General features: G+C 33.8%; 1 protein-coding gene across 1 annotated transcript in view; it reads right to left on the reverse strand.

Moving 5' to 3' along the window:
* LOC106681255 (microtubule-associated protein futsch) overlaps positions 1-12008 on the reverse strand; it is a 50208-nt gene that overhangs the window by 27751 nt on the left and 10449 nt on the right. Inside the window, exons 4-6 of the mRNA XM_014421481.3 lie at positions 3938-7626; positions 581-1201; positions 142-326 (exon numbers count right to left, since the gene is read on the reverse strand). Coding sequence (XP_014276967.1) covers positions 142-326; positions 581-1201; positions 3938-7626 — 4495 coding nt within the window. The remainder of the gene's footprint in view (positions 1-141; positions 327-580; positions 1202-3937; positions 7627-12008) is intronic.

A 12008-nucleotide genomic window follows, 5' to 3' on the forward strand; every position in this document is an offset into this window, starting at 1 on the left:
TATTCCATTTATTTATTAGACATTTCAGCCCGAATTTCTAACCTTCATCAGGGCTAAGAATGAAAAAAAGATATAACAACCAATGAATAACTAGTCATTAATACATTAAATTCAAACCGAGGTATTAATAAATTAACTTACCTTTGGGGATTTCTTCTTTTCTTTTACCGTCAACATCATGGTGGCCTCTTCAATAGCCCGCCTTTCAGCTTCTTCTTTTATCTTAATCTGGGCGATCCTCCTGCTCTGTCTGACTCGGCTGCCTTCACTCTCATTTGCTGATGGTTTTGAATGAATAAGATCGCTATCTAAAAGTCCTAATAGCGCTGTACAAATGGAAAAAAAAATAAATAAATATACAGTTGAGATATTATTCAAATATTTAACTAAATTAAAATAAAAAACTGATTGATAAGACTTGATATATCAGTAGCTTGAATATATTGAATAAAAAAAAAATGAATTATTTAAATGATGATTAAATTATAAAAACTAATTTATAAATTGTCGCACTAATTCAAGTAAAAACAAATTACTTTACTTTTAAAAAATGAAAATAATCCAATCCCAAATGACCTACTTTTTTGTTTCTTCGGCCTTCCTTTTTTCTTGGGCTTAGGTTCTTCACTCTCCGCAGGTTTGCTCTCATCATCTTCCTCGACTTTGCTCTCGCTGACTTCCGGTTTATTACTCTTGTCTTCTTCTTCCTCTTTACCTTCATTACTGGTATCATCTCCTGTTTCTTCTTTGTTCGATTGCAGTTCTTTCTTAGGACGCCCTCTTGATTTACCTTTAACTTTTAACTGAGACTTGACTTCTTTTTTTGATATTTGTTTTTTGTCCTCCTCATTAGATTTTTTAGCTTGTTTTTCTTCCTTTTCACTTTCTTCTTTAGTTGATTGTTGCTTCTTTCTCGTATCTTTCTTAGTCGCTTGCTTCTCATCTTCTTTTTCAGATTCTGATTCTTCACCAGAATCAGATCCTTTTTCTTTACTCTTCTCTGTTTCTTTTGCCTTTGCTGACTTAGATTTCGTTCTGGGAGGATTTATTCCTTTTTTTTTCAATGGCCGACCCCTAGAGCGACGTTTATCCTTTGACTTTGCATCAGTATTTTCTTCAGGTTTGTCATCGTCGGAACTACTATCTTCAGGTTGAACATGCTTTGTAGATGGAGGTGTTCCTCGGGATCGACGAGTTTTAGCTGGAAAAAAGTTTAAACATGAAATTGAGTATAGGTTCACTTTGATGCTATTGTAAAAGTACAATTAGTGGAATTACAAAACTCTATTGTTCATTTTGTGAAACCATTGGACTATCACTAACATATTATTGAGTATTCATATAAAATTTATTCTTTTGATGATTTTCAAATTCACTTTTCTATACGTTTTAAAAACAAATTCACTTTTAATCACAAATACAGAAAAAAAAAAATCTTGTATCCAGTGAGTTTTAAAATTTCACTACTCATATAACACAATTAGAAAATCAATTCAAGACATGAGTGACTGAGCATAGCTTAAAGAGTATAAATTTTTCTCAAGGTTATTATATGCCAATTGATTTTTCTCTTTCTTGAGAATAAGAAAAAAATATTACTTATTCTATGAAATGATTTTTTATTCATTATAAATTTAAAAAAACATAATGAGGATGGATTTCAGTAAAGTATGTCTACAAAATTTTCTTTAGGAAAAAGCTAATCATACTCATTTTTAGCATCGTTTTAAACCCTTAAATAGCATTTTTCAAAGAAATTTAAAATTAGAAATTTTTCACTTCGATTTATTCGCAAGATTTTTTTTATTCCGCTGACCATTGTTCATATAATCGTTCATAACTCCTCAGTATTTTATTCAATTCCTACGTTAATACAACTGTTGGATAACTGAATGTCTCCTCTTTTAACTTATATTAAAAAATGTAGATTTAATGCCGTATAAGGACAAAATATCTCCTCTGAAGCACCTGAAAAGAAGATGGTCTCGTGAGCTTATATTGTAAATTGTTTTTAAGGTTCTATTAATGGATAGTTTCTCTACATGCTGTATCATATCATTATGATCTTACTTCAAATTTGCTTGTTGTATTTTATATACAGTTGTAGATGTTTTTTTTATTGACATTTACAACTGTATATAAAATACAACAAGCAAATTTGAAGTAAGATCATAATGATATGATACAGCATGTAGAGAAACTATCCATTAATAGAACCTTAAAAACAATTTACAATATAAGCTCACGAGGCCATCTTCTTTTTAGGTGCCTCAGAGGATTGCCAGGAATGGAAGAAGAAGCAAACATAGAAACTAGTGGGTTTGGGTGGTTAGGGAGTTTATAATGGAAGGAATGATATCGGGTTCGGGCTAGATCGGTTACATAAGGAACATTTAGGTCTTTATGGATGGTTTTATTAGTAACAAAATAAGGAGTTTTGAGGATTTTGGATTGGATATGAGAGGAATTTGAAGGTTTAGTGGAGCTCCAAAGCTCAACTCCGTATGACCAGATGGGCCTCATTATTATCATGTAGATCAGTCTTTTGTAATCAGTTGGAAGTTTAGACAGTTTGTCTAGTAAGGGCTGTAATAGTCGGAATCTGTGTGCAGTTTCCTGTCTCTTCGGTCTTGTGTGAGGATTCCAGGTTAGTCGTTTGTCAAGGTGTAGTCCAAGATCTGTTCTACAGGGGTAAGAGTCACATTATTGAAGTATACTGTAGAGCAGTCAGCAGGTTTATGACGAAGAGTAAAGGTGATTTGATGGGATTTATTTTTATCCTCCAATTTCGACACCAATCTTCAGGGGTTGTGATATGGGACTGGAGAGTTTAGGATGCAATCAAAGGGTTATTACTAACTGTGAGATGTGTCATCAGCATACGTGGTAAGGATAGTGTTAGGAGTTGTTGGGATGTCAGCTGTATGGACGGTGTAGAGGATGGGACCAAGGATACTACCTTGAGGAACACCAGCGAATTGAAACTAGAGGGATGAATAGGAACCATTGTGGTTTACTTGGAATAATCTATTAGTAAGAAAGGAACAGATGATGAGAAAATATGTAGGAGGTAGGAATTTATGGAGTTTGTAAAGCAGTCCCGGGTGCCAGACTTGATCAAAAGCCTGTTTTATATCGAAAAAGACTCCTGTGCAGTACATTTCGCGCTGCAAAGAAGACAAGTCGTCCACCACACAATGACATTGCTGGATAGTGGAGTGGGATGTTCAGAATCCAAACTGGTGATCTGGGATTATATGATTGGAATCTAGGATGGGGTATAGGCGTTTCAAAATAAGTTTTTCAAGGATTTTTCTCTTGATCGGTAATAGAGAGATGGGACAGTAAGAGGATGGGTGTTTTGGCGGCTTTTGGATCATTTTGATTATAGATAGTTTCCATGGGCCAGGAAAATATTTGGAACGGAGAATGGCGTTATATATGTAGGTGAGGAATAGGATGGTTTTTCGAGGAAGAAGTTTAAGGATGTGGGATGTTATTAGGTCGTATCCAGGAGCTTTGCGGGTAGGTAATTGCTGAATGGTGCTGGATATTTCAGAAAGATGAAATGCTTTAGGTGGTAGGGTCATTTGGGAAAAATATTAATTTCAAATAATGAAAAATTTTTATTTTATATCTCTTGTTGTAATTTGTTGAATTAAGGGTTTATTAAATGAAAATTCTTATATAGGAGTTTCTCAAGGTGCTAAAAACAAATATAAACTTTGACTACACTTTGAATTGTTTCGATATAGTACTAATATTAAAGCACATTGAGGGTTATTACAAAAGAACAACTCATATTTTATGTAATATATCAGAGAAAGTATAATTTCCTAATATATAAATTGGACCAATATTAACAATAATACAGCAAAGTAAGCTGCTACTATTTACGTAACTATAGTAACTACCTTATACAAAATTTAAACTTTACCTCTTAGCCTGGGCTTCTTACCACCAGCTTCCTCACCATCTTCACCTTCGTCATCAAGTTCCCCACCGTCCTCTTCGGATCGACTTAATTTTCTACTATTTCTCCTTTTCCTACTCGGCTGTGGCTTAAATTCTGGTGGTTCACCCAAAACCGGACCATCTTCTAAAGGTTGTTCCAATGAAAAAGATGCAAGAGTAAATCCTTTGTTCTCTGTAACACTTTTTTCTGCGCTGTCTTCGTTGTCATGGTTAGATTTGCAGTCGATCTCATCATTTCCTGTTTTGGGGATGTCATTAGTTTCGTCCTTTTTTTCTTCATTCTCTTCTACTTCATCGACTGCTTTGTCATTTTCGTTTCTTTGTTCGATTTTGCTTTCAGTCTTTTCCTCACATAGATCCTCATTTGCAGGATCTTTTATGGCCGCTGTATCATTTTTTGTCTTCTTTCGCGACCCTTTGACACTAACTGCTTTATCATCTATGGGTTCTAAACAAACTTCGTTTTGAGAATTACATGACGCTTTTCTTCGGGACACTCTCCTAGCTTTAGGTACTTGTACGCCTTCTGTTTTTCTAATTTTATTAGGTATTTCTGTTTCTTCATCATTGTTTAAACTGTTGGTACGAGATTTTCTACCTCTTGTGACGTTTCTCACATTCACCGAATTTTCCTCCTTTATTTCTTCTAATTTAATCGAATCATCATTTTCGCATTTAACTTTGTTTTCACGTTCTGCTTTTTTAGCCAACATATTTTGTATAACTTCCTCAATATCTTGATTATCTTCTCTTTTAATACTGTTTAAATTTACGCTCACTTTTCCATCAGTTATAGTTATGACTTGAGTATATTTGTCTAAGTTTAAGCAATGTCTAGGAATATTTGCTTTTGGTTTTACATCTAATTCGTCAGAGGTATCTTCTGAACTACTTCTAGTTGGCTCGAGTAGATTCTTTGCGGAAAATAGATCATTGAACTTTGCATTCAGTTGTCCCTTCAATCCAGATTCGACATTGTCTTTGCTGAAATTGTCATTATCTAGGCATACTTCAATAATATTTGTCAGCATGACATTCTTCCTTTTCTCTTCAGTTTTGTCGGAAGCAACAGGACTATCAACAGTGGGATTACTTATAACTGAAGCAACAGGACTATCTTCAGTGGGATTACTTTTAACTGAAGCAACAGGACTTTCTACAGTGGGATTAGTTTTAACTGAAGCAACAGGACTTTCTACAGTGGGATTACTTTGAACTGAAGCAACAGGACTATCTACAGTGGGATTACTTTTAACTGAAGCAACAGGACTATCTACAGTGGGTTTACTTTTAACTGAACCAACACCTTTTGGTCGATAAGTACTGCTTTTAAATGTTTTAAATTTAGCCGCAGACAATTTTTCGCTAGAAAAAGGGAGATTAGTCAGCTTTTCACATACTACTGAGCAATTAATAGACAAAAAAGTGGAACCGTTTTCACAATTTGCCATATTTTTATCTAAGATAAGAGAACTTATTTTGTTATCATTTTCACACTTTTCAATGACAGACTTATTTGTATCGCACTTGATCTCTCCTTCACCTAAAACAGATTCATCTTTATTAGAGGTAGTGCTATTTTTATTGGACTTAGTTAAGTTAGGTCTTTTACTGTTGGATTTAGCACTATTCACATTAGGACAAGGGTCAATATCAAGCTCCAACGATTCGCTAGGATTCCTCTGAGCAGGTATACTGATGCCTGAATCACATTTTCCCTCTTCTTTGTTAATAAATAAATTAGACGATGAATGGTTTTCTAAAAGGTCACCTGATACACTACTGCTTTCTTCATTTTTCTCTAAATTTTCCAAAATTATACTAGTCCTGCTATTATCTTCTGAAAAAATTTCTAAATTGCTATCTGTAACAGTAGCTAATGTATTGCTAGGTTGATCGCCTTTAGTAGACTTTTCATCTGAAATACAATTGGCTAATGAAATATCACTAAAAGCCAGCGCTCTATTACTCGATGGAATAGAACCTACATCCTCACCAACACTCGACATACAATTACTACTACCAATATCATTACTTCCTTCAGGTACAAAGCTGCCACAGGCAATATCAGACTCTTTGCTATCAGGAGGCTTGTCCTTCATAGGAATATTTTCTAAAATAGGTTTAACGCCAGAAAAAGGCTTTAGGCTGGAATTGATATTGTTAGATAAATTAAAGGGGGAAATATTTCCTTCATCAGCAATGCTACCTTTTGTACAGTTCAAAGTTCCGTTACCTTCAGACATCTTTGACGAGCCACCATCACATTTGGGATCTTTCTGGGAGCTTTCGGAAGAGTTCTGTTTTATGGATTCACAAATTGCATCTATGGACCACAGCTTTGGTTTCTTTTCAGGAGATTTATCTTCGATAGATTCGTCTACTTCATCTGGATTGCCAGTCAGGCAGTCCTCCCCATTTCCCGAGCCATGGACAAACATTACAGGCTCTTCGATGACATCACTGAACTTGGGTTCATGAGTGGCCAGACTCAAACTTTTTAGAGAACATTCGATTCCCATCGTTGATCCCGAATGTGAGTTGGGTGACCTGTCTTCATTATGTTGCCGAGGATTACCAACATCACATTCTGCCCCTGATCCAAGCCCAATAAAAAATAGCACAGGCTCTTCAATAACTTCACTGAATTCAGGTTCTTCTTCAATGTCATTTAGTTCACACTTGGAGACACTTAAATCTAAATTTCCATCGTACTTTGGATTAGCTACATCACACTCTACTCCTGAACCTACTCCTACAACATATTGCACTGGTTCTTCTATAACCTCGCTAAATTCAGGTTCTCCAACCGGGTTTCCCTCCTGACAATCTTCACCAGAACCTGGGCCAGTGACAAGTCTGACAGGTTCTTCTATGACTTCACTGACTACAATATTCTTCTTGACAAGCATCATCGGCTGATCATCATCTAATTTGAGTTTTTTAGCTGGATTTAAACTTAAATCTTCTGCTTCTCTTGTATCATTAAACCTGGCAGACATCTGGCTTAAAATATCGTTTCTTTCAGGTATATAAGGCCTTTCAGGAACTGGAGTATAATAGTCTGTTGGCATAGTTAAATACTTCTTCGAATCCGACTTGATGCTCAAATCTACACCAGTCAATGATGATATATTTTCTTCAACAGGTCGGATGAGACTTTTAGGCTCAGTGTTCGATCCATTAGTCAATTCAACAGGCTTTTCTTGTCCTTGGTTACCCACAGCCTCAGCTGATTTCACCTGAACTGATTCTGTTTTTTGTTCTATCTCATTTTTCTCTTTTAGTTCATCATCATCACCTTCTTCCTCTTCTTCTTCCTCCTCCTCTACTTCTTCTTCTTCTTCCTCTACATCTTCTTCTTCTCCTTCGTCACCATCTTCCTCATCACCATCATCACCTTCTTCCTCTTCTTCTTCCTCCTCCTCTACTTCTTCTTCTTCTTCCTCTACATCTTCTTCTTCTCCTTCGTCACCATCTTCCTCATCACCAACACCTGCTTCTTCCTGTTTATCCTCTTCTTGTCCAGTATCAGTAATTGGCTTTTCTATTTCCTGACTAGTAGAATCTTCGTTAAGAATCGAATTGAGCTCTAGCTGACCTTCTCCGTTCGAGAGACTATCAATAAGTTGCACCAATCCATCACGATCACTAAAAAAAAAATTAACAGCCACATTAGAACGTATAAATACTTTTATTTAAATTTAAATGAGATATTAACTAAAGATAAATAAACCCTTAATTAGCCAATAAATCCACTCTTGAAAAGTTATTATTATTAATTTTAATTAAATATTCGGACGTCCAACATTGTATCTACTTTACTGGGGATTAAAGTTTTTTGCATTATCAGATTCTTTAGGGATGATTTCAAACATTTTTAAAGAATTTTTAGTCAATTTGTACACATCAAAGAATAATGTTAATCAATTATGATAAAATATATCCATATAGTCTCACACTTTTTATTTTCTAGTAACTCCTACGTCTCAGCCATTTCCAACCATTCTCAAGGATCTATTGATTAACAATTTCATTCACATTCCAATTATAATAAATAACACACTGAATGTTAAATCACCCTACTTTATGTATAATATTGTTATTGATTGTTGCAGGTTATTATGCCTTTGTCATACTTTATCTTATTGTTAGTCAATAGTCTATTCAGCTTACAATGTCTTATTAAAATTTATCATTTAATCGACAATACATTACTTAACCTAGCTCACATATCAGGTTTGCTATATTCTTCTTATAGTTTTAGCACAGGCACAATTTTATTTTGGTTAAATTATTTATTCATATTAGTATAAAAAATTCTATCTAATATAACTATATATTATTTATTTTATATACAAACAAACATTATGATCACAAATTAATTTTGCATAAAATTTTAGCATAATGCTGGTTCAAAATTCTTGTATCTGATTTGAAATTTACATTATAATTAACATGAGGGGAAGATAAAAAAAAACCTTATTTAATAGGAATAATAGGATTATTAAGCAATAATACTTTCAAAAGAAAAATACTATAAGATATATATATATATATATATATATATATATATATATACTGTAATATCCTCTTTTATGAGTAAATAGTTATTTTTAATAGTTTGTTTTTTGTTGATCCAAAAATCAAACTAATCAATTTTAATGGTCTATAATAAATACGTTACTCCAAACAAAGCCAAGATGGTGGCACGTGTCCTCCAAACAGTCCGTTGAATAGTGGCCGTGTTGAGCAGATTCAAATATTTTAAAAACTTTATTAAACTTCCCATTATAATTGTCGTTACGGTAAATTTACGAAAAAATCAAGTCAAGAATAAGTGTTAAAGAATAATGTTCATAAAGAAAATCATAGGAAAAAAACTCAAAACCATAGTGCTACAACCGATGTTGAGAACTAACCCTGAGAGAAGAGGAAGGAAGAGAGCTTGGTTTATGGAATCAGTAGTTAGGCGGGATAGGCAGAATTGAAGATTTTTATAGGTAGCTAATAAATAATTTAATTCAGTGTCATTAGTAGCTGAATGTATGTTGTGATTGCCTAGAAACCTGCCCTGAGATTAAGAGTCAAACTATGTTATGAAATTAGAATAAAATTCTCCTCTCTGCTTTATAATAAGATTTTTCATTTGAACCTAAGCTGTGCCTAAGATATGGGAATTAAGTGAAAACTATGTAAAATTCTATTTTATTTTATTTTAATTAATTTAAATATTACAATATATATATTGATAACTTTTTTCACGACTGTTGTATTTATACATTTTTCTTTTATGGTGTGTCTTGAGGATCAGTCAATTATACAACTTTGTAATATTACGTTAACGCCATAATATATAATTACCTTGTAAATAAATGTAAATAGTATTTGAGTTTTATTGGTATATAATTTAGTTATATTTTTATTAGATTTAGTTATTCAAAAAGAAAAATGTGTAATTATATTTATGTGTTATAATGAGTAATAGAGACAGTTGCTAGGGGCTGATAATGGTTGCTAAGGCATCACATAGCAACGGACCGGCCATCTTAGTTTTTTAGAGCAGTTCCGGCTAATTAGTGGCCATGGTAGCGTCTAAGCAGCCCTGTCTGCATTCTTAATTTTATTGTTTGGACATTTTAAGTGAGTTAACCATCATTACAGTTTGGAACCAGACCACTTCTGTGTTTCGACTTTAATACGCAGTTCTGGCTAATTAGTGGCCCTGGTAGCGTCTTTAGCAGCTCTGTATACGTTTGGTTCATGTTATTTTATTAAACTTTTTTTAGTGTTTTAGTCGTCAAAGCCAGTTTGTTTTTTGTTCATTTTAAAGCCTTCCAACAAAAAGACTAGTCGATTTGAGATGGCTTTAACATCTTTTGACGACGTTTCACAATGTTATTGTTTGTGCATAGTCATGCCCTACAATGAGAAAAACAGTTTTTTTAAAACATACACTCCCTTCAAATAATTGTCACAAAACTACGAGTACATTGCGCAATCCTCTGACTAATAAATGTTACAAACATTACTTACAATTCTCAACTGCAGTGTGTTGTACATTATGTTCAGATTTGGGGAACGACTGAAAGGGCTTTGAAATTGAGGTAAATTGTGTTAAGGTTTCTCCACATGTACCGTTTTTTTTTTTTTTTTTATGTCTCAGCCAGTAGTCTGGTGTTGATTTTTGTCTGTTTCTATTTTTTCTATTTTGCTGTAATTTATGTCTTTATGTATTTATTAGGTTAGAATAACATGAATTTAAATTTTGTACATCTGATTTTTTTATTATTGTACATCTGATTCTTATGTTTTTCTATTGTGATGGTTTCTTTTAAATTTCGTTTGAAATCGTACGTCACATAGTTCCTGAGATAAAGATTTTTCAAAATAAGTTAACTAACTACTAATCGTTCAGTAGATTTTTAAGAAATTTTGCTTAATAAAAAGCTATATCTTGAGAACTATTGGACGTAAATAGCTCTTTTAGGGCTAATATTTCAGCAAATTTACTCTTCTTTAAATAATGTTCTCTTTGATTTTCTAGTGTTGAAGGTAGTTTTTAAGATATAGAGCTCCGAATGAAAAATTAATGTTTTTTTAAGGTTTTGAAACAGCCGCCATTTTTTATTCCCCCTACCTATACTTGGCAGACTCATCAATTTTGACTAGTAATTATACATAGTTTTCATTAAAGTAATAAAAAATTGGGTTGACATAACTGCCTTTTTTTCTTCCCGGCTCTTGTACTGTAAACACAATTTACCTTCATTTCAAAACCGTTTCATTCCTTCCCCAAATCTGAACATGGTAGAATCATAATGAAGAATACACTGCAGTTGAGAATTGTAAGTAATATTTCTATTAAACCATATTACGATTGTAATATTTCTATTAAACCATATTATGATTGTAATATTTATTAGTCAGAGATTTGCTATGTATTTGTAGTTGTGTAACAATTATTTGAAGAGAGTGTATGTTCTAAAAAACTATGTTTTTCTCATTGTAGGGCATGACTATGCTAACAATAAAGTTGTGAAACGCCACCAAAAGATGTATTATTACAATGTTGTATTATTGACTGATCATTGAGCTTTTGGGTTCTGGGGGAAGTATGGTTGCAAAGCTGAAACTTAAAGGAATTGACGGAAGGGCACCACCAGGAGTGGAGCCTGCGGCTTAATTTGTCTCAACACGGGAAACCTCACCAGGCCCGGATATTGGAAGGATTGACAGATCGATAGCTCTTTCTCGATTCAGTGGGTAGTGGTGCATGGCCGTTCTTAGTTGGTGGACTGATTTGTTTGGTTAATTCCGATAACGAATGAGACTCTGACCTATTAACTAGGCGCTCCCGGTATAAATACCTACTGGTGACAATTATTCTTCTTAAGGGGACAGGCGGCTCTCAGCCCCACGAGATTGAGCAATAACAGGTCTGTGATGCCCTTATATGTTCTTGGCCGCACACGCGCTACACTGAAGGAATCAGTGTATTCTCCCCTGTCCGAAAGGTCCGGGCAACCCGCTGAACCTCCTTCGTGCTAGGAATTGGGGCTTGCAATTGTTCCCCATGAACGAGGAATTCCCAGTAAGCGCGAGTCATAAGCTCGCGTTGATTACGTCCCTGCCCTTTGTACACACCGCCCGTCGCTACTACCGATTGAATGATTTAGTGAGGTCTTCAGACCAAAAAAAAATATAAAAAAAAAATTATATATATATAGGAAAATTATAATTACAATGATGAGAAGATAGTTAACTGTGCATAATATATATGAAGAGAAGATGGTTAGGGGTATGATCAGAGAGTAACACAAATAAGTTAAAAAAAATTGTTTATTAGTGCCTGTTAATGCCATAATATATAATTACCTTGTAAATAATTATAAATAGTATTTGAGTTTTATTAGTATTTATTTTAGTTACATTTATTTTTATTTGTATTGTTTTATTTAGATTAAGTTATTTGAAAAGAAAAATGTGTAATTATATTTGTTTGTAATAATGAGTAATAGAGACAGTTGCTA

The sequence above is a fragment of the Halyomorpha halys genome, unplaced genomic scaffold (assembly GCF_000696795.3).
Source record: "Halyomorpha halys isolate HHAL.00 unplaced genomic scaffold, Hhal_1.1 Scaffold322.1, whole genome shotgun sequence".
NCBI lineage: Eukaryota > Metazoa > Arthropoda > Insecta > Hemiptera > Pentatomidae > Halyomorpha > Halyomorpha halys.